At 40.8% G+C, this 24,387-nt stretch overlaps 1 protein-coding gene across 1 annotated transcript; it reads left to right on the top strand.

Annotated features, from left to right (window-relative positions):
- Positions 1 to 793: 793 nt before the first annotated feature.
- Positions 794 to 23,686, top strand: LOC149481369 (endoplasmic reticulum metallopeptidase 1-like). The gene is made up of 16 exons (XM_089705042.1): positions 794 to 1,000; positions 1,975 to 2,193; positions 4,057 to 4,204; positions 4,826 to 4,975; positions 9,717 to 9,873; positions 10,779 to 10,881; positions 12,165 to 12,285; positions 12,541 to 12,660; positions 12,774 to 12,956; positions 13,226 to 13,405; positions 14,917 to 15,290; positions 16,341 to 16,433; positions 16,647 to 16,857; positions 17,079 to 17,300; positions 17,448 to 17,659; positions 22,139 to 23,686. The coding sequence occupies exons 1-16, from the start codon at positions 986 to 988 to the stop codon at positions 22,304 to 22,306; spliced, it is 2,676 nt and encodes an 891-aa protein (XP_089561168.1). The 5' UTR covers positions 794 to 985; the 3' UTR covers positions 22,307 to 23,686.
- Positions 23,687 to 24,387: the final 701 nt, after the last annotated feature.

Below are 24,387 nucleotides of genomic sequence, written 5' to 3'. Positions count from 1 at the left end.
ATATCATAAAGAATTAATGAACGGTCAGCAAGATATAATACGGCAATAAATTGAAAAAATATATCTTAATTATATATGCATAAATCTCGTGTCACAATGTTTGTCCGCAATGGACTCCTAAACCACTTAACCGATTATAATAAAATTCGCACACCATGGGCAGTTCGATCCAACTTGACAGATAGGATAGGTTTTATCCCGGAAATCCCACGGGAAAGGGAACTATGCGGGGTTTTCTCTGAAAAGGCGGGCGAAGCCGCGGGCGGAAAGCTAGTTTTATATAGGCTTATATTACTTAATAATCTGTAGATAAGTCATATCTAAGTATATGGGTATGGTTGAAGCACAGGGTTGAAGTCAAGGTTAAAGCACATTTGGGCGTAGCAGGTTTTTTTCAAAACCTCAAACATTTATTTAATCAATTAGACGTAATTATAAGCACTTTTGAATCGTCATTACATATTTTTTTTTACATTTACCACCGATTCGGAAAGCAGTATCTATATGGAGAAGAACCGGCAAGAAACTCCATAGTTGCTCTCACGTTGCTCTTTTCTAATCAATATTTTAGAAGTGAAACTTCTATATCTATAGGCTCGGTGAGAGTAAAATTTCAAGGTCGCGTCATGGCAATACCGTCTTGTCATGGAGTAAGGCGACGATTATGGTATCTTTGAACTCGCCATCGAAGTTTCATTTCTGATACGTGTGTTCGGCACCTTAGCTCGGCACACACGCTATTTTTTTGCATCTGTAATCAGCACACACATGTCAAATGTGTACCTACTGACAGCTGACGCCTGACAGTACGGATTGCAGGCTGATCTTGTCATTTATTTTTCAATTTTCATTTTTCAGTTTTATTCGTGGTGGTATGAGTTGTGCTCGTGTGATGTGCGTACAGAATCAAAAATTTAAATTAATCGTAAAAAATTAATGATCTGTAAATATATATTCAATACTATTTAAACTGTTAGGGTGGAATATGAATACAGAAAAAGTGAGTGATTTTTATTGCGAACATTGTTTATGTTTATGTACAAAATTGAACATAAAATATTATTTTTTGCACCTTATTACTTGCATTAAATAACAATTATTATTATTTTATACCAGCAAAATATACATTTACGGTTTATTTGCCATTATAACCATAATTTGTTTAGCGCGCGACGCGTCGCGCGTGTATCTCATGAGTGTCGTAGTGCAGCAATATAACAATAGTGCAGTACTTTGATGTTTCTCGTATTTAAAAAACCTATTCCATATTTTAGAATTAATTATTATATGAATACACTAGATATTTAAGAACATCATAAAGTGAGTTTGGTAAACTGACTTTATGAAATTCTAAACACTTTTAAATAATTATTCCAATTTCAAAAACATCGAAATCGGTAAAAATATTTTTTTTTTATTTTATTGAAAGCCCTATTCCCTTTTCCTTTCCTTTCACAAAACTTTGTGTTTGAAAGAAAACTGAAAATTAAACAAAAAATACACATCAATGAAAATTTTATGTTAAAAAAAACTTACGCACATTTTGTAAAAAAACACGAATACCTAGTTGGTCGAACAAGAATTGAAGATATGTGTAGGTACATATCCGATATTTTTGAGAAAAAAATAAACAAGAAAAAAATTTAATTAAGCATTTCAGTAGGTACCTACCTACCTACCTACCTTTTTTCTTTTTACTGTTTGCCTAGTCACAGTTACTAGAGATCTCACCACTTATTACAGCTGTGTTTACAACATTTAACTATGACAACATTATTTACGAATCATACGAACCAAGTTAAGTCTTGACTTAAGTAATGGCTGAAGGCTGAACCACTTGTGGTTTGCATGATCATTGATCAGCCATCACTTACGCGCCTACTGATATGCTTCAAAATACGACGATAGATAAACTCGTAAACGGAATACCTACCTAAGGAGAGTATTAAAAGAGAAACACATTCTGGTAAACAGCATATGGAAGGTGAGAAGGTGAAGGAGAACATAGTGTCCCCCGGCGTGGCGACGCGCTGGGTGGCGCTGGCGGCGCTGTGCTCGGCGGCCACGCTGCTGGTGGCGGGCGCGTTCGACGCGGCCCTGCCCGCGCCGCTCGACCGCTCCGCGCCGCCCGACCGCTTCATCGCGCAGAACGCCTACGAGCACCTCGTCAACCTCACATCTATTGGGCCCAGGGTAAGGATTAAAGATTTGTATCTACTATCTATTGCAGATCCTAATGAATCATAGAAAATTCTGTCTCAATGTCTTCGCCGTGCGAGCATGTATGCGCATCAGCGGCCTTTGTACAAGGTGTAAACAACAGGGTGTGACCCACGCCTTATCACGCGACATAACTCGTCGTCGCATGGTAACCGGGTATCTTACTTATGCACTACCTAATCCAAACCATATAATCTATCTCTGTACCAAATTTCATACAGATACGATCAGCTGTTTTGCGTGAAATAGTTACAAACATACGTCCATGCAAACTTTCTTACTTTTAAATTACAGGCATAGGACGGGATTTTATGATAGGTAGTAAAATTACGTATCATATAAATCTGACCTTCTATGAAAAGGGACAATTTAAATACCTACAGCATGACATACGCTTACTCCAGCAAATGGGTAGGTATGGGCCTGTGGTATGGGCACAATATTAACAGTCTTCTAGATATAGTTATACAGGCTCGATCCCTTTTTGTTTCGATCGGCTTTTAGGTACATAATATTGTACGTTCCATAGCGATGAATTTTTTTCTAGATTGTAGTTCAGCTATTACGTTTACAGCCTAGACTTAATCCATTAAGCCTGAGCTCTTAACTCTTATAGCACTAATGTAACGATTTTTCCCCTAACTAAAAATACCCAATGTTAAAAATAAACCCTATTTAATATTGCTTGTATTGTCGTAAACAATTGAAACCTAAACGTTTTCATAGCAATTTGCACTATTGTATACCAGGTGAAATGTAAGACGTTAGACGAATTTAGACAGGAGCTTCTACTCATGAAACTGAACAACTTTTGTTCTACAACTTTGCTAAATTCGTAAAAAAAAAATGGACTTTGTAAGGAAACTTTGCTAATCAGCTGACCGATTTCCATACAAAGTCCAAATTTTTTTCTACGAATTCAGCAAAGTTGTAGAACAAAAGTTGCAGTTCAATTTCATGAGAAGAAGCTCCTGTCAAAATGCGTCTGACGTCTTACCAGTCACCCTGTATAATTGTTCAAACTTCTAATCTACATAGTGTTCTCGCCAATACAGAAATGGGTATCGAAAATAGAACATAATATTATTTGTGTGTGAGCTAGTTCTGTCCGTGCGTCCCCGATACTACATTGCACTAATTAACCTGTTATCAAATTAATCACATAGATTACATTCGTAAAGAGAGGTTTGTAAACACGAACGTATCTATTTGAACTAATTTCTACATTTGCTATATTTACTTATTTGTCATCATACGTATTATGCATTATTAGCATTTGGTATTTTTTCCTCTTTTTCAATTAAACAGGAATTAATTTTATGATAACGTATTTTGTGTATCCTATCAGCGTTAAAAATAGTGCTCGTTGCTACACGTGTCAAGCTAGATCTTTTGAGACAGGAAAAAAATTGGTTAATTAGGTTTTATATATATTTATACTAAATACATTTACTGAATATTATAAAGCGGAAAATATTTTTTCGTTTATCAAGACTTGACGCAAAACTACTCGATCACAGGAAAAAAAATCGCGTAACATTAAAATGCTTTAATATCAAATACTTGATAGAAAAGCATAGGTTATTTGTTTTATCATGGGTGAATTCGAGTGAAAGCCGGCCGTTGAGGAAGGAAGGTGGAATTCCTCCAACGAAAAAGAGAGGATCCTCGAACAGTCTACTCGACTGGCCCCGATGAATGATGTCGGAACGTTGTAAATGTATATAACTATGTGTATGCTCTGCAACGAAAAAATTTCGCATGCACGATTCAGAGCATTGTCCAGCTACACCGGGGTATGCGGTTAGCAGATTATAATGATGTGGTGTGTCCCAGGTGGCGGGTAGCTACGAGAACGAGGTGGCAGCAGTGAAGGTGCTGCTGGAGGCTGCGCGCGGCGTGCAAGCGGCCGCGTCACCCCACAACCACGTGGAGGTGGATGTGTTCTCGGCGAGCGGGGCCTTCGCCCTCACCTTCATTGATGGTGAGATGCGTGCGTTTGATGGGCGGGGTTTTAGGGATAGTTTGGTATCTTGAGCGATTCCTTAGTATGTGGCCTATATGTTTGTCTAAATAACTTACAAGTTAAAAAATAGTGTTTTTGAAGAATATTTATTCAAAACTGCTGCAATTTACGTCAAAGCAGTCAACTGAAACAAAAATAAAGACTGTTCCAACTAATCTGAAGGAATAATACGATTATATTTTCCACAACATTAAAGTCTTTTTATCTTTTTGGTTTTAATCTGCTTTTTGTACGCCTGACCTTCAGTTTTTCCTTCAACAATTCCTGTTCACAACAAATTTTATGTATTATGCGTGAATATTTTAATATTACCTAACATTTGTTATTGTGTCAGATAAATCATTATATTGTATGTAATATCAATGATATTAAAAGCAGAAAGATAACCTACACAACATCAGATCTTCAAAAATGGCACACTAACGTCAAAGTTAGATGTCATGATTCAATTTTCGTGAGCAAAAGCCACACCCGCCACACTCGAAACGTTTAAAGTAATAATCTATCTACATTTTTTTATTAATTTGTTTGGAATAGTATGTATTATAAGTATCAAATTGAAGCGCGTGTGGGTCGCAGGCATGACGAACATGTACCGCGACGTGCAGAGCGTGGCGCTGCGCGTGCGGGGCGCGGGCGGGCGCGCGGGCGGGCGCGCGGGCCCCGCTCGGCCCCGCCCCGCCGCGCTGCTGCTCAACTGCCACTTCGACACCGTGCCCGACAGCCCAGGTACCGCACGACACACCCCACAAACATTACACTCCACATAAGACACGACACGACACGACACAACACAACGCACCGCGACACAACACACAAGATACGCATACGACACAACACATCACACCCCGACATAACATAACACGAGGCACCGTGACACAACACACAAGATACGACACAACACAACACGCCGCGACTCAACATAACACGAAGCAGGGACACAACATACAACACAACACACATCGACACGACACACAAAATACGACACAATACAAGACATGAGTTCCTGAGAAATAGTATCTTATCAAACAGATAGACAAACGGACAACAAAGTTATCCTCTTTATCTATAAGGGATCAGTTTTTTTTCCTTTTGAGGTTCGGAACCCTAAAAGACAAATAATTAAAACCTGATCGAATCATTTGTAAGATGACATAAACAGACACTCATGAAGAAATAAAATAGGTAGATATTAATAAAATGCTGCTTGCTCCATCCACATTTATACTATTTTATACATTTTTAATATGTGATTGAGCTGCTTAATTGCTTTTGAACAATTAGGAAACTATACCTACAATTCATTCGGTAGAGCTCCCAGCATTTAGCTGGTCAAATAAAAAATACGGCAATGTCTATCAAGTGTTCAGTATTCAGTGCGATGCATTTATCCACAAGTGAGGATCAGCCCACACGCTCTGGCGCAATAGACGATAACTGCGAAAACACTATCACGATCATTTGATCCAAAGTAGTGTTTGTCACAGAGATGAGTAAATACTCATCTCTGTTAGAAATCTTTATTATTTTATTGTTATCTAATGGGAAGCGTAAAAACGTATTCGAGTTGAAATAGGTACAGCGTCTGCAATCGTCACGCAAAGCTTTTTTTTTTTTTTTTTTTTTTTTTTTTTTTTTTAGTGGAGAATGCATTTAGGCATACCCAGGGCACTCGGGGGAAGAGCCCTGGGTTATGTCGGACTCACCCTGCTGAGTGCAGGGTCCTACCGACTAAACTCCACTGTGTTCCGCCGAGCCGCTTTATTGACGGGACCGCGTCCGCAGAATCGTCACGCAAAGCTGCTCTATACTTGCTTATATCTTTCTAGAAATTTTATTTTCTTCAAATGTATTGTAGTATAGTGATAGTCGGTTCAACGAGCGTGGTTATGACGAATTCGTGTTACTTTAATTGCTAGTAATGAGGTTTTTTATGATTGACTGATACGTTTTTTATGATAACTACTAAACATGGTTAAAAGTACAAAGTATTTTCGAGAAAATCGTTCTGTGGACGATCATTATTCAAACCATATAGGCACATAAAGTGCGGCTGTAAATATGTAAATTTATTGCGTTTGTATAATTAAATTACCTAACGCAAATTTTCCTAACTCATAATATTTTCATAACATAAAAAAATGTTAATAATATATCATTGCATGAGAAAAAAAAAATACAGATAAAACCATAATTATTCAAATTGAAATTATGTACTTCAAAATTGTATGAATGACACTATTATGTTAACGTAATATGCAAAATAATCAAAAGTAGAATCTTGCACTTGCACCAACAATTAATGTAAACAAGAATTATAACAATGAGTGTTATGAGTATGAACAGTAACATAAAACAACTTCCTTTCGATTGCACTACAATGATAGCTTAGTTAACATATTGGCATGATGACACATTTTTCTAGTAATGGGTAAATCATTATAAAGGGACGTATAGTGTCCGCCAACAGGATGCGTCGTCTCTGTAACGTGCTTTGTGCTGTAATTTCATATTATAGTCACTCTCTGATTGCCACTTGATGTATACAGCTATTATAAAGAAAAATTTGTATCATTGGTTTGTCCTTAATTTGTAAAACCAGTTCGCCTGAATATTAGTGTATTGATAGTTTTAGGGCTGCATGAACATGAAGAAACTTACTCGCTGCCCATTCGCTATAGACAGTAAATATGTATATGAAATACTTTTACAGGAAGTTACTAGATGTATCTAAATCTTATATATAAAATTCTCGTGTCACAATGTTAGTCTGCATACTCCTCCGAAACGGGTGGACCGATTCTCATGAAATTTTCTGTGCATATCGGGTAAGTCTGAGAATCGGCCAACATCTATTTTTCATATGTACCACGGGCGAAGCCGGGGCGGACCGCTAGTATTATATAAAACTCAAAGGACTGACTGACTGACATAGTGATCTATCAACGCACAGCCCAAACCACTGAACGGATCGGGCTGTAATTTGACATCCAGGTAGATGTTAGGACGTAGGCATCCACTAAGAAATGATTTTGATCTATTAATAATACAATTCTACCCCCAAGGGGATAAAAAAGGTGATGCAAGTTTGTACCATGAAAATTTATCTTTTCCACGCAGGCGAAGCAACAGCTGGTTAATAATAAAGGGGATTCATATAGAAATGTTATCAAAATATTAAGAATGTAAAATTATAAAACATATGATACACTTAAAATGACCGACAAAACGCGATTCCATTTGTAATTTACATTATTGACCTAAGATCCACAACTGCAGTTACATACGCAACCCAAGAGTAATTATTGTTAATTGTTCTTGCGTTAAAACAAGATTTTATAATGCGATTATTTTATAAACAAAGCAACGTGTCTGTTGCTTTTAACAAGAACGTATTTTATTATTTTATAGCAGTAAGAAGGCAACCTTAACTTCATGGTATCATCAATTAGTACTTATTAGGTATCGATCTAGTTCCCTTAATTGCCCCACAATTACATCGGAAATAGCTCTCCAATTACAAACATTTAAACCGATGCCTGCGATTTTATTCACTGTAATTTTCGTTTGGTTTGTCCAAGAGCTCTTTGCATAATTTCCATATTAGTTATTACGATCTAAGTAACTATTACTTTTGTATGCATTTTCTATTGCATCGTTTAATGGTCGATTTTGAATCATAAAGTATTCATAATTTAAATTACATTATACAGGTTTGCAATAGGAAATGACCCGACCTATATTTTTGAAATTTATCGTATTATTAGGCGTTTGGCGTTTGGTTCGGTGTGGACAGGTCGATGACTTTGACTATCAGATAACCCCTGTAGACACGTGCAGATAAGTTACTGTAAGAATGCTTTTCATTTTTACGTTAAGACTTACGTTTTTTCCTATAATAAAATATATAAAAGTCAGCAATCCACCTTGACTGATCAGCATATTACGTAAAACAGAAGAACCAATCATAGAATATTGCGAAAATAGAGCGGATATAAAAGTACTTATACGTGTGTTCAGTTTAACATCATAGTACATAATATGTTTATAATACTGCATATAAAGTTCCAAAAAAAGGTTACGATGCAATTAGTATCCAAAAATATTTGATGAAAAATTTCGACTATTCTTAGCGGTTTCCAAACATCTCGTTTTAATTATTATACACCACTGAACACTTTTAATTGGTCACAGAGAGTGCCCAACACGCAATGTAGTATGTCGCTGCAAAAGCAATAGAGGTCGCGCGAGCTCGACCTGCGGCACTATCAGCCGCTCATTATTTCACGGACGCACCGCCTCTCAATGCACCAATTATTTCACAAAGAACACATTATCGTCTAGTTCCTATTGTTTATGCGGTTTGGAATATAGGTCGCACGTCGTGACTTATCGTAGCGATCGTGGTTGATAAATGACCACTGATTTGAACCATGCTCTCGTGTTCTAGGTAATGGAAATATATCCAAAATATGAAAATAGCAAAGATCTATGTGAAAGCTGTCTGTTAACAGACAGGTAACAGAGTAGACAGATCTAGATAATATTTATCATATCATCATTATTGTGATCGCACATTAATAATTGATTTTATTTTAGGTGATTAATGCTCAAAATAATTTCCACCACTACACTGTACAGTGCACATGCACAAATTGATATTAATAATGCTTCAAGACCTTTCCAGACGTTGCACTAATAAAACTAAACTTAGCACTGAAACGTTGAGATAATTGCCTTGATTTTAGTTAGTAAATCAGTTCAATATATTGGACATTACACTGACAAGTAACGATCAATCGACACCGAAGCCCGTGGAGCGCCTCTTAACAATATAATTGGAGTCAATCAGAGGCTCGGCGTGCGTCACACGACGTCCCGCCCCGGTGCGCCCGCACCGCCGTCTGCTGACAGCTATGTGACGTCACTTTGATTGCACTAGTCGAGTTCTGACAAACTGAATAGTGCAGTTTTCACAATGAGATTTATCTGTATAATAATAAAATATAAAAAATTAATAATATAAAACTATGTCCCCCGTTATGTCTATCTGTCTGTTTGCGATAAACTCCAATATTTTTAGAAGCACTGTATAAGAATTATTTGAAAGACTCTTTCTCTGTAACTTTCATAACTTTTGCTGACGTGGGGATATTTTTGGCATCAGTGTAATGTTAAATTTGTATTTTACCTGTTATTTTTTTTCCTCTGCAGCGAGCATTTTTATTTTGGTGCCAAATAAATAAAATAGTAGTTTAAATTGAAAAATTACAACAACGCGTTGGGTGACTGAGAAAGTGATTTTCCTTGAATTATGACGATGTTATGCTATCACTTATCGTAGAGCGCTGATTTTGGTATCTTTGAATCTTGCCAAAGAAATTCCACTTCTGACACGCGTGCTGGGCATACACGCTGGTTTTTTACCAAGGAAAGCGCTGTTAAAACGTAGTGTGTAATGTGTGTGGAGGCGCGAGCGACGACGGCGCGGGGTGCGCGGTGGTGCTGGAGGCGGTGCGCGCGCTGGCCGCCGCGCCGCGCCCGCTGCGCCACGACGTGCTGGCGCTGCTCAACGGCGCCGAGGAGAACATCCTGCAGGCCTCGCACGCGTTCGTCACCACGCATAAGTACGCTACCTCTCTACGTCTCTTCTTTTGTAAATAAAAACAACTAGTATAAGATCCCACTGCAGGATTAGTGCGTTCATAGTTTTTTTGCTAAAACCAAAATTTTATGTATATTTATAATTAGGAGAATATAATAATATATAGACTGGGTTGCCATTCAAAATTTGACCGCAAGCATTTATAATTAATTTTTTTTCTAATTGATTTTTCGGAAAACCTTTCGTTCTTTTTTTATTTATATAAAATGTCGTCTACATCATGGCAAATCATATAAAGATTCTAAAAAATCACAGTTGCCGTTTTTCACCTGGCCGCAACATCTTCGCAGCCTGGTGCGAACAGGTTGAAGATTTCCATCCATTTATACGTTCATAACGCACATTTATGAATCATATATCAAATTAAAGCTATTCTTTTCCGTCATTTACATATATGTAAATAAATAGTGAACGAAATGTTTCCCGAAAAATCGAGTAAATTTTTTTATTAAACATGCTTTCGGCCAAATTTTGACTGTTGCCAGTCGATATATATCCTCCAAATTTATACATAAAAGTTTTGTTTTAGCAAAAAAACTGTGAACGCACTAATCCAGCTGTGGGATCTTAGACTAAACTCCGTTTTTGTATATTGTGTAAAGTATATCATTTGAAAAGTAAAATATAGGTCATGACACTTTAAATAAATTTATCTTAAACGAAAAATGGGTATAACAAAAAAAATGCATTCTTCTATTTCTATGTTTTCAAAAATATAGTGAAAGAAAGTGTAGAAAATTGGTAGCTCACAATTTTTTTCTATTCATATTGTGAAAGGTTTATATTATGGAAGACCTTAAAGAACTGTGATGACAGTTTACATCTGTACAGATATTATACAATGGTTACTCATGTTTCGTGCCGCAGATGGGCGAAGTCGCTGCGCGCGTTCATAAACATAGAAGCGTGCGGTGCGGGCGGGCGCGAGGTGCTGTTCCAGGCGGGCCCGCATGACCCCTGGCTGCTGGAGGTGAGTGCGAGTGTGCTAGTGTCACGTGTGCGAGTGTCGAGTGTCACGTGTGTGAGTGTCACATGTACGAGTGTCGAGTGTCACGTGTGCGAGTGTTGGGTGTCACGTGAGTGAGTGTCGAGTGTCACGTGTGTCGATTGTCACGTGTGTAAGTGTCGAGTGTCACGTGTACGTGTCGAGTGTCACGTATGTGTGTGACGTGTGCGAGTATCGAGTGTCACGTGTACGATTGTCGAGTGTCACACGTGCGAGTGTCGAGTGTCACACGTGCGAGTGTCGAGTGTCACACGTGCGAGTGTCTAGTGTCACGTGTGTGTCGAGTGTCACGTGTGCGAGTATCACGTGTGCGAGTGTCACGTGTGTCGAGTGTCACGTGTGTGTGTCGAGTGTCACGTGTGTAAGTGTCGAGTGTCACGTGTGCTAGTGTCGAGTGTCTAGTGTCACGTGTGTAAGTGTCGAGTGTCACACGTGCGAGTGTCGAGTGTCACACGTGCGAGTGTCGAGTGTCACACGTGCGAGTGTCTAGTGTCAAGTGTGTGTCGAGTGTCACGTGTGCGAGTATCACGTGTGCGAGTGTCACGTGTGTCGAGTGTCACGTGTGTGTGTCGAGTGTCACGTGTGTAAGTGTCGAGTGTCACGTGTGCTAGTGTCGAGTGTCTAGTGTCACGTGTGTAAGTGTCGAGTGTCACGTGTGTGTGTCGAGTGTCACGTGTGTGAGTGTTGACTGTTGAGTGTCACGTGTGTGAGTGTCGAGTGTCACGTGTGTAAGTGTCGAGTGTCACGTGTGTTAGTGTTGAGTATCACACGTGCGAGTGTCGAGTGTCACGTATTGACGTATGTGTGTCACGTGTGCGAGTGTCGAGTGTCACGTGTGTGTCGCGTTTGCGAGTGTCACGTGTGCGAGTGTCGAGTGTCACGTGTACGAGTGTCACGTGTGCGAGTGTCGAGTGTCACGTGTGTGTGTCGCGTGTGCTAGTGTCACGTGTGCGAGTGTCGAGTGTCACGTGTACGAGTGTCAAGTATCACGTGTGCTAGTGTCGAGTGTCTAGTGTCACGTGTGTGTCGAGTGTCACGTGTGTAAGCGTCAAGTGTCACGTGTGCGAGTGTCACGTGTGTAAGTGTCGAGTGTCACGTGTGTAAGTGTCGAGTGTCACGTGTGCGAGTGTCTAGTGTCACGTGTGCGAGTGTCGAGTGTCACGTGTGTAAGTGTCACACGTGCGAGTGTCGAGTGTCACGTGTGTGTGTGTGTGTTGTGGTCGCTCGTGACGCGTGTTCGTGTGCAGGTGTACGCGGGGCGCGTGCCGCACCCGTTCGCGTCGTCGCTGGCGCAGGAGCTGTTCGAGAGCGGCCTCATCCCCGCTGACACAGACTTCCGCATCTTCCGTGACTTCGGCAACATCTCAGGTACCATGTTACCTATTTATTATCAAGTAATACTAAATTAGAAGAGATTTAATGACTGTTTTATTGTACATCATCATTCATCACTATAATAGTGATGATTTTTTCAATTCTCTGTGAACATATCATTTTTTGATAAACTTGACATGGTCAATATGTTTCAATCGGTCTGTTTTATTCAGTTTATAAGTTTCGGCAGACTTGCAATGAAACAGATCGTTGCGTATGTGTGCTTTGCGTATGTTCGGTGATGTGCAGGCGTGGACCTGGCGTGGAGCAGCAACGGCTACGTGTACCACACGCGCCTGGACACCGCCGCGCGCGTGCCGCCCGCCGCGCTGCAGCGCACCGGCGACAACGTGCTCGCGCTCGCGCACGGTAACAGCGCACTTATTTTTATTTGTTGCCTATTGTTTTTGTTTACGTGGGGTGGTAATTAAATAAAACAGTTGATTATTAATTGTTGTGTAAATATTTTTTTTTATGAGCAGGTCTATTAAATAGTGAGCAGCTGGAGCAGGCGGCGGAGCGGGCCCGGCAGCCGGTGTTCTTCGACGTGCTGGGCGTGGTGGTGGTGCTGGCGCGCGGGCCGGCCGCCGCGCTGGCCGCGCTGGCCGCGCTCGCGCTCGTCGCCGCCAGCCTCGCGCTCGACGCGAGGGACGCGCGCAAGCACCGTGAGTGATGACCTGGCCGTGCTGTGCTGCTGCTTAACTAACGACTACGACTACCTTAGTCGAGCATTCGATCGCGTATAACACTATTATCCTGATTATCTTGGAATGTGCATATTATAAGTTAAAAATTATAGTAAAGATATTTATTAAAAATATTATAATAATTTATTATTTAATAAAACACATTAATCATTTCTTTCAAAACGAGTTTCAGAACATTGGAACCGTGTTGGAAAAAATAAACAATATAAAATATAATGTGTTGGCAGTGTACCTGCCGCTGGGGCAGTGGGCGCGCGTGGTGGGGCGCGCGCTGGTGTCGCTGGCGCTGGCGCAGTGCTGCGGGCTGGCGGCCAGCGCGGCCGTGGCGCTGTCGCTGCACGCGGCGGGCGCGCGCCTGGCCTTCTACGCGCGGCCCTGGCTGCTCGTGCCGCTGTACGCCGTGCCAGGTACGCCACACACGTGTTCAAATACAAATAAAAAACAACATGATACGAATATTTGATATTTTATTGCACGCCTCATAAGCGAAGCGTTGAGGTGGGTACTACTGTCACTTCGCGCAAAACATCTGATTTTTCAAACTTAAAATGTCTTTATGTATCATACATTGCACTTGTAAGATAATACATACACACACATATTAAGAAAAAACACTATTTTTAACGTTCATGATATTTTTGATGTCATTTTTGTTATTTAAACTAGTTAAAAAACAGTTTAAAAAAGTTCTGTCTTGGACGTCCGTGTGTCTGTATGTGCGGATCCTTTTTCTTGTTAACACGATAGCGACCGAAATACTTTACTAATCGAGTCTTTTTTTTTCTCTTACGCTTGAGTATGCTCAGGAATAGAACCCTTTCATTTTTCAGGGTCTGATTCGATGTGGTTTAATTGTTATTAAATAAACAAAAATAATAATTAATAAATATTTATTAAAAAAAATTATGAGGCGTGCACTTTTGGATTTTCCAAATTATTCTTTTTCATACTATTCAGGTGTTTTGTAAAAATAAATTTTTAGGATTCGAATATCATTTCGTGATCTTTCTACTTTCGATTTTTGAAGTGAAACTTCTTTATCGGGGTTGGAAAAAAAATTAGTGTAACATTTTTTCGTTACGCGTGACATTTTTAGTTGCAAAGTAAAGTTGCATATAGTAAATTATTTTTTGAAAAATAAGGTCAAAGAAGTTTCACTTCTTACGTGTGTACACTATAGTCCGTTCGCGTTAAGAAAATAGTGAGTCATCAGTGCAACTACAGGTTGAGGGTGTATTCACAGTGGAGAAAAAGTACAAACATTTTTTTAAACATTAAATTATTATTAATGGAAAAAAAATGTCTTAAAATTACTTAAATCACTATTCAGTATCGCTAGATTCTTCAGTTACATTTATTATGAAAGAATTTTGTTCTGCGTGTTCCATCAAATTACACAATTTAAAGTACTTATAAACATTGTAAATTATGCGTCTCTCTCCGCTATGGATTATTGATCCACTTTTATTCTTTCGAATTGGTGAAGTATTCATTTTCAAAATTTATTGTTGAACGAGTCACGCAAAATACACAACCGTTTTGTTCGAAGGTCAGATTTCAACTGGTCACTGTGAACTCGACTTTCTAATTTGGGGCGTGGCCAGGCCGGCGGACAACGATGAATCACTATTTTCTTAACGCGAACGGACTATAGTGCATGCACACATTTTATTTTTAATTAAGATGTTTTCTATATTTTATTATATTTTGTTCTATATTTTAAGCATGCATAGATATTGTGTACTTTTGAAAAAAAATTGCATTTAATTTCTACAAAATTTATGAATAAATTCATGGTAAATACATTATTTCTGTATTTTGGGATAAACAAAATGATTTTAAGTTGAAATTAAAAATTTAAAAAACTTATTTTGAACTTATGCATCATAAGATTACGTTACGTGGTCGTGTGTCGCAGCGGTGTGCGCGTCGTGGTGGGACGCGCGGCTGACGTGGGGCAAGGCCGTGCGGCGCGGCGGGCCGGTGGCGCTGGCCCGCGGGCAGTGGGCCGCGCGGGCGTGGCGCGGCGCGCTGGGCGCGGCGGCGGGCGGCGCGCTGGCGGGCGGCGCGGCGCTGGGCCTGCGCAGCGCCTTCGTGCCCGCGCTGTGGGCGCTGGCGGCGGGCGCCGACGCGCTGCCCGCGGCGCTGCGCCTGCGGCCGGCGGCGCGCGCCGCGAGCTGGGCCGCGGCCGCCGCGCTGCCCGCCGCGCAGACCGCCTACCTGGCGCTGGGCTGCGTCAACATGTTCGCGCCCGTCATGGGCCGCGCCGGCACCACGCTCGTGCCGCCCGACGTTAGTCTTCATATCATACTCCTCTATAGTATCACTGCTTCTATTTTATTTTTAATATATATACTTAAATTAAATTTGTATGCGTATTATTAATGATGTATAGCTTATAGAAGAGCCATTTTAATAGGCAACATTTGACAGTTCGACTGAATTCAACGACTTAACCTAGTGACGACGACATAGAATAACATGATATGTATTTCGTTTTGTTAGAACTGCACATTTGCTTAACTTTTTTCTATTACGATTACATATTTATAGTAATAACGACTGATACGAGTAATTTTAAGATTTGATCTTACTAATAAACCATTCATAATAAACAATTTTTGATTTAAAGAACTTACGTCGCTACAATTTTGTGTCAATAAACCTTTTTTCTTTTTAAATATCAGAGACGTTACTCTAAAAATCGAAATCTGACATCTAGAATCGAATGCATTGATTACTTGTGAATAAAAATCATCATAAATTAATAAATTGCGTTGTGTTTTTTAATTATGTTGTTATACTTGTCTTATTTTACTCCTTAAATTTACGAAAGAAAGTATATTACTGGGACAGGGAAAGTATATTACTGATGACTTTTAAAATTGACATGTGTTTCAAGTTCGATTGACAAATGTTTCAAGTCCGTATCGATGAATTCACTTTAAAAGATGTTTTAAGCAGGTTAGGTACCTCTTTTCGAAGATAAAATTGATGACGTCAAATGTTGCCTATTAAATTGGCTCGACTATAATGCTACTATATCTCTGTCTTAAACTCAAACAATTTCTTCATTTTTTTCTTTTAGAAGCACTTACGAAGCGTTATTACATATTTTTAACATTTACCACCGATTCGGAAAGCAGTATCTATGGAGAAGAATCGGCAAGAAACTCCTTAGTCGCTCTTTTAAAATCATGTTCATATTACAATTCAATTTTACATAATATGTAACTTACATCTAACTACATAATAGAGCATAATATGCCAAAGAACTCAATTTTGTTATCAATTGATTTACATTTTCAGACTATAAATTATGTGATACCAATTTATGTACAGGTAATTATGGCGCTAATAGTGGGGTCGTTGACTTTGACGGTCTTCAGTTGGATGTTACCTATCGTCGTTACGGCTAAAAATCCACGAATCCTGGTATGTCGTTAACTTTTTACTCACTTTACATATCTATGAATCTAATAGGGCAAAAGTAATAAGTTTTAAAAAACATCAAAAGTTTTGCTGTCTTTATTTCTGTGATGTTCACTTTTATGATTTTATGATTAACGCTTAGTTTTTGTATCTTTTTTTTTCTCTTCCCGTAATTTGAATGGGTTTATTGTGTCCCACGTCCCCCGTGTCGCGCAGCTGTACGCGGGCTGGTCGGTGACGCTGTGCGCGTGGCTGGTGGCGGCGGGCGCGCGCGGGGGCCCGTACAGCGCCGCGCGGCCGCAGCGCGTCATGCTGTTCCACACGCGCCGCTCCGTGCACGCGCCCCCCCCGGCCCCCCCCACGCACGAGGACTTCTACTGGCTGCCCGAGCTCGACGCCAACACGCCGCACTCGCTCGACGAGTACGGTGAGTGGCCGCTGGAGGCGTACTTCATGTTTCATGTCAAATATGTTCGTATGAATAACGCGTTACGGAATAAGTCAGTCTGGTTTTCTTCCTTTGTTTAAGTGATCGCTTACTTCTATTGGACGTCCCTAGACGCATACGTTTTTGCCATTATAAATAAATAACTTGGTAAAAAAACGTCTATAAATTCTATGTTAGACACTCTTTTTTTCCGTGTTCAGTCCCGGGCATGCGCGACGCAGTGGCCACGCCCGCGGAGGACTGCGCGCGCTGGGTGTACTGCGGCGCGCCGTACTACCTGCCGGTGAGCTCGCTGGTGGCGCGCGGCCACGCGCTGCCCGCCAGCTCCGCCCCGCCCACGCAGCTCGACCTCGCCGCCAGCCTGCTGCCCGCCGCCGACCAGCCCATGTACCGGAGGAAGGAGCTCAGGCTGGATATTAATGGTCGGTGCCGTAGTGATGATTATTACAATTATTTGATTGTTAAAATTGAATTGTGTACATTAAATAGTATTTTCGATTTCCTTTAAATAAAAAAATAATAATGAATACCAAAGTATCTAAATTCAATGTTCACTTTGTAATCACCAGGTCCCAACCACATAGTAGTGATCCTGGCGCCGACCGCGGGCGGCGAGATCACGTCGTGCCGCGCGGGGGGCGCGGGGCGGGGCGGCGCGGCGGGCGTGCGGCCGCAGCCCGGCCCGCGCTGGCGCCGCGCACGCGACACGCTGCGCACGTACTTCGTCACGCTGCACGACGCGCGCCCGCCCCGCGCCTGGCAGCTCTCGTGTGATATACAGGTGGGTTGGAGCACTACTGACGAGATCACGTCGTGCCGCGCGGGGGGCGCGGGGCGGGGCGGCGCGGCGGGCGTGCGGCCGCAGCCCGGCCCGCGCTGGCGCCGCGCACGCGACACGCTGCGCACGTACTTCGTCACGCTGCACGACGCGCGCCCGCCCCGCGCCTGGCAGCTCTCGTGTGATATACAGGTGGGTTGGAGCACTACTGACGAGATCACGTCGTGCCGCGCGGGGGGCGCGGGGCGGGGCGGCGCGGCGGGCGTGCGGCCGCAGCCCGGCCCGCGCTGGCGCCGCGCACGCGACACGCTGCGCACGTACTTCGTCACGCTGCACGACGCGCGCCCGCCCCGCGCCTGGCAGCTCTCGTGTGATATACAGGTGGGTTGGAGCACTACTGACGAGATCACGTCGTGCCGCGCGGGGGGCGCGGGGCGGGGCGGCGCGGCGGGCGTGCGGCCGCAGCCCGGCCCGCGCTGGCGCCGCGCACGCGACACGCTGCGCACGTACTTCGTCACGCTGCACGACGCGCGCCCGCCCCGCGCCTGGCAGCTCTCGTGTGATATACAGGTGGGTTGGAGCACTACTGACGAGATCACGTCGTGCCGCGCGGGGGGCGCGGGGCGGGGCGGCGCGGCGGGCGTGCGGCCGCAGCCCGGCCCGCGCTGGCGCCGCGCACGCGACACGCTGCGCACGTACTTCGTCACGCTGCACGACGCGCGCCCGCCCCGCGCCTGGCAGCTCTCGTGTGATATACAGGTGGGTTCGAACACTACTAACGAGATAAAACGCACATATACTTATACTAGATTTCCGCCCGCGGCTTCGCCCGCGTTTTCAAAGGAAATCCCGCATAGTTCCCGTTCCCGTGGGATTTCCGGGATAAAACCTACCCTATGTGTTAATCCAAGTTACCTTCTATATGTGTGCTAAATTTCATTGTAATCGGTTCAGTAGTATTTGCGTGAAAGAGTAACAAACACAACACATGACACACGCATCCTCACAAACTTTCGCATTTATAATATTAGTAGGATTAAAACTGCTTTTTACATTATGTCTCTGATTATTTTTTTTAATTTATCTATAAAATTAAATACTTAATTAAATAAATAATAATATTACCTTCACAATCGCCTAACAACGGTTTAGAGCAATTACTCCAGTCAGTCAAGACAATCAATTCACAATAATTCCAAAAGTTTTCAAACTACGGTCAAGTGAATGGTACATTGGGACGACAATAAATCTCATTTTGCAACCTTGTCCGCAGTCCGGAACAATGTTAAAATTGCAATTAAATTATTTTTGAAGTGAAAACTTCTTTAGTAGCGTTGAGCACTTTTTCTGTAATGGGTATAAAATCTTAAACTCGCGTCAGGACACGTGACCTGATCGAAAAAGCGTAAGGCCTCCCCCACATTGGGCGTAGGCCGAGCGTATGCGTTTCCTGAGCGTGCTGCCGGCGTCGGCGCGGCGCGGACGTCGCGTCAGCGCGCCGTCTGTGGGGCGCGGGCTACGCGTTGTCCAACGCCGCGCGGGCGCTGCGTGAACGCCGCGCAGACGCCGCGCTTACGTCGCGTTCCATGGGCGTTCGGCCGCCCGTGCCCCCCGCACACATTCCCCTCCCGCGCCCGCTAGCATCTCAGTCAGTCACAAGGCAATGAGTGCGAGGGGCACGGCGCGGGCGGCCGAGTGCTTTAGACGCGACGTCGCGTCGGCGCGGCGCTTGCGCAGCGCTTGCATAGCGTTCGATGGCGCGACGCCCGCGCCCCACAGACGGCGCGCTGACGCGACGTCCGCGCCGCGCCGACGCCGGCAGCACGCTCGGGAAACGCGTACGCTCGGCCTACGCCCAATGTGGGGGAGGCCTAAGACGGATACCATTCCAAAATATCAAACATGCTCAACGTCAATAATCAAGTTTTCACTTCTGCCGGCACTCCCGGAGTGCAACCCGTCTTTTTTTTTTGCTGTTGATCGTGGAAAAAATTCCATATTATGTATTTAATTTGCAACCAATCTAAGTGTACGGAACTTATGGATTTTTGCTGACTTATAGAAATTTTTGCGGCAAAGAGAAATTTTCCTCACGTATAGTAATTTTTCTTTCTTATAGAAATTTTCCAGCTTATAGAATTTTTCGTGACGTAAAGAAATTTTCCTTGTTTATAGAAATTTTCCTTTCTTATAGAAATTTTCCAGCTTATAGAAATTTTCCCGACGTATGAAAATTTTCCTGACTTATAGAAATTTTTCCTGACTTATCGTAATTTTCCCGACTTATGAATTTTTCATGTATAGAAATTTCCCTGACGTATAGAAATTTCCCTGAAGTATAAAAATTTTCCTGACGTATAGAAATTTTCCTGGCTCATAAACATTTTCCTGACTTATACAAATTTTCTTTATCTATACAAATTTTCCAAGCTTATAGAAATTTTTCTTTCTTATAGAAATTTTCCAGCTTATAGAAATTTTCCCGACGTATGAATATTTTCCTGACTTATAGAAATTTTCCTGGCTTATAGAAATTTTCCTTTCTTATAGAAATTTTCCAGCTTATAGAAATTTCCCCCACTTAGAAATTTTCCTGACGTATAGAAATTTTCCTTGTTTATAGAAACTTTCCTGGCTTATAGAAATTTTCCTTTCTTATAGAAATTTTCCAGCTTATAGAAATTTTCTCCACTTAGAAATTTTCCTGACGTATAGAAATCCTCTCTTATGGAAATTTTCCTGACAGAAATTTTTCCTGACTTATCGTAATTTTCCCGACTTATTGATTTTTCCTGACGTATACAAATTTTCGTTATCTATACAAATTTTCCAAGCTTATAGAAATTTCCCTTTTTTATAGAAATTTTCCAGCTTACAGAAATTTTTCCGACTTGGATTTTTTCTGGCGTATACAAATTTTCCTCACGTATAGAAATTTTCCTGACTTATAAAAATTTTCCTTTTTTTTCCCGCTTCTAGAAATTTTCCCGACGTATGGAAATTTTCCTGACTTATCGAAATTTTCCCGACTTATGGCGTAAATTTTCCTGGCGTATAAACATTTTCCTGACTTCTACAAATTTTCCTAGCTTATAGACATTTTCCTCATGTATAGAAATTTTCCTCTCTTATGGAAATTTTCCGGACATAGAAATTTTTCCTGACTTATCGTAATTTTCCTGACTTATGGATTTTTCCTGACGTATAGAAATTTTCCTGGCTCATAAACATTTCCCTGACTTATACAAATTTTCCTAGCTTATAGACATTTTCCTCATGTATAGAACTTTTCCTCTTATGGAAATTTTCCGGATATAGAAATTTTCTCCACTTAGAAATTTTCCTGACGTATAGAAATTTTCCTGACCTGTACAAATTTTCCTTATCTATATAATTATGCGGCAAAGAGAAATTTTCGTCACGTATAGAAATTTTCCTTGTTTATAGAAATTTTTCTTATAGAAATTTTCCAGCTTATAGAAATTTTCTCCACTTAGAAATTTTCCTGACGTATAGAAATCCTCTCTTATGGAAATTTTCCTGACAGAAATTTTTCCTGACTTATCGTAATTTTCCCGACTTATGGATTTTTCCTGACGTATAGAAATTTTCCTGACTTGTACAAATTTTCCTTATCTATATAATTATGCGGCAAAGGGAAATTTTCCTCACGTAAAGAAATTTTCCTTGTTTATAGAAATTTTCCTGTATTATCGAAATTTTCCCGACTTATGGCGTAAATTTTCCTGGCGTATAAACATTTTCCTGACTTCTACAAATTTTCCTAGCTTATAGAAATTTTCCTCATGTATAGAAATTTTCCTTGTTTATAGAAATTTTCCTTTCTTATAGAAATTTTCCAGCTTACAGAAATTTTCCCAACTTATGGATTTTTCCTGACGTATAGAAATTTTCTTTTCTTATGGAAATTTTCCAGCTTATCGAAATTTTCCCGACTTATGGAAATTTTCCTGACTTATAGTAATTTTTCTGTCAATCGAAATTTCCCTAACTATTGTTAAAATCATTTTTCTAATCTTCCTAAAATTGGAAATTTTTACGACTGATTAAAGTAAACCACCCACCTATTTCCACCCACATCCCGTACGCTATGCTCTCTATCCACAGGCCGCGCGTGCGCAGAATGGCTCATGCAAATACTTATAATCCATAAAACTAATTTATTTATTTATAATAATGAGTTTATTTATTATTTTATTTATAATTTATTTATTTATAATTATAATGAGTCGACTATATTGCTAATATAGCTGCAATTAATTCGTGTTTCCGGGTTGAATAATTTTGTATAAAATAAATATTCTGACAATATCATGTGTATGAATGATACCAATGTTAAATATATTATGCATCGAAAAATTAAAAGTTGTGAGGGTAGGTAAGTGTTTTCTTTTGCAATAAATGAAATTATCTTCGACATAAACAATTGACTTATATTGACACGCATATTTTCCATGGCAGCGGCCGCTCGCCGCCAACGACTCGCAGTGGGTGCACATGTCGGTGGCGGGGCACAGCATGTTCGGCGAGCGGCAGCGTGGGCCCCAGCACGCCGCGCTGCTGGCCGCGCTGCCCGCCTGGACCGCGCCCACGGGCTGGGCCGTGCACCTGCACCTGCTCTCCGTGTGACGCTGCTAGACCTCCCCCCCCAACCCCCCACCGCGTCACACGGGACTACGTAAGAGGACAAGCTTAACAATATAGGACAGGGACTATTATGGAGATCACAGTTATGATTGAGTCATTTAGCGAGCAATGTTGCGACATCATTGCATAAGTATGTATTTCTAAATACGCAGTCTACAATGACAGAGCAAACCACTTTTTTATTATTTTGGATTGAAATTTGTTTTCAATTATTTTGCTTTTAGTTTGGCAGCAATGTATGCAATACAAACATTTAATAAAATACCTACTTAAGTAGATCTTTTGCAATAATTATTTAGTATAAATATTTAATTTATACGCTTATATGTGTCAAGGTATACACTAAATACGGTGTTCATTGAAATAATATTTAATATTGTGCTTTAATTATTATATTGCTAATAACAATAATCAAAGAATTAATGAATTAATGAATCCTGTCCAAAGAGTATTTAACATTCCCTAATTTGTATTTAACAACATTGTGTACACAATTCCCAATGTGCTAGAATCTAGATTTGGGCTGTGAACCTTAAATAAGTTGTAGTGCGACTCAAGAGCATGCTTGTGTTTATTTGTTTAATGGTCCCTCTTCACAATGAACAGCGTTGGCCCAATTGCCATTGCCTCTGATCAGTATCGGGATTGCCTCTACTCGCCCAACACTACCCATTGTGAAGAGGGCTCCCTAAAGTTTTTAAAGTTTTTAGCAAAAATCTAGTAACATTTCAATATTAACAATGACTTTTCAATAATTTAAATTGACATTAGGAAAGCCTATAGCTATAAAAAAGCAAATTGTAATCAATTCAATTATTAAAGCATATCAATTTAATTTATAGTATAGTTATGTAACAAAGTTGTGACTATTGTTATGTAGAGCTTTTAGTGAAATCTGGCAATGACGCTGATCAACATGTATTCTAATATATTATTGTAATGTTTGTCTCTGGCTGATATATCATAATTCAATTGCAAAATTTTTACTGCTCACGGTTTTAAAATACACAATATTCTAAAAACTGTAATTTTAAAGTAAAAGCAATTAAAAACTAAATGAAATGAATAACACCATGTAATAACGCGACCCTAGTCCATGTAATAAAGCGTCATTGTTAAAGTTGCCAAATACAAGACATGATGGTTTATCATAATTATTATCAATTAGTTGTAATGTAGCGATAGTTGATCGTAGCCGTCCGTTTACTGTTTGGTTTGGATATGTTTAGAGTTTATTGTTTAAGATAAGTTTATTAAGACCTTTCAAAAGTCAGTACCTACTGACATAGGTAATTTAAAGGTGTGAGAAAAAAAATAGAAATAATATGGTTGCTCGATAAACAAATGTGCAAAGTTAGGGGCCTATGAATGTTAACGAGGGGAGCCGGGCGATGGAGCGGGGATTTAGTCCATCGTCCGGAGAGATGTGGTGGCGTGAGACGTGTTCCGCTCACGCCGCCCCATGAGGTTAGAGCTGGTTGGCTCACAATTTGTTTTGGCCCGGCGACGGGCAGCCGCTGACGGGGTCACGGAAGAATTCTACCATACCCGTGGCCCCGTCGTTGATGCGGCTTGACGGAACACAGTGGGGTTTTGGTCGGTAGGAATCCGACATAACCCACGGCCCCTTCCCCGGAGGCCGTGGGTATCTATGCAAGATTTCCCCACTTAAAAAAAAAAAAAAAAAAAAAAAAGGGGCCTATGAATGTAGACGATTGATGCTTGATGATATTTTATAAATAAGATTAAATTGTATTTGCAATTAGATATACCAATGAAATTATTCTATTATACGAAAAAGATTGACAATTTAAAATAATACATGCTTTTACAATGAAGCTTCAGTCTTGCACAAAATGAATTAATGTTTTGCTTTATAATTAATAAGGTAATTATATTCGTAAATATATACCAGGCACAAAATAAACTAAATAAAATATCGATAGTTGTTCTCTTTCTCTATAAAACCACAATAGAATAACTAATATTAATCAAAAATTTCATTTTTTTTTAATTAAACTTCTATTAACTAAATTTATGATTTAATTATCACCTATATTTAC

The sequence above is a fragment of the Colias philodice genome, chromosome 16 (assembly GCF_061535455.1).
Source record: "Colias philodice isolate Cphi_HAF_F1 chromosome 16, ilColPhil1 Martin Lab GWU primary, whole genome shotgun sequence".
In the NCBI taxonomy this organism is placed as follows: domain Eukaryota; kingdom Metazoa; phylum Arthropoda; class Insecta; order Lepidoptera; family Pieridae; genus Colias; species Colias philodice.
This window is presented reverse-complemented; position numbering and strand designations above follow the sequence as displayed.

Excerpts from the sequence above, each read along its gene's own strand:
- LOC149481369 (XM_089705042.1), top strand. Across the intron at positions 4,976-9,716 it reads CACCGTGCCCGACAGCCCAG|GCGCGAGCGACGACGGCGCG; the intron begins GTACCGCACGAC and ends ATGTGTGTGGAG. Across the intron at positions 12,286-12,540 it reads TGACTTCGGCAACATCTCAG|GCGTGGACCTGGCGTGGAGC; the intron begins GTACCATGTTAC and ends GGTGATGTGCAG.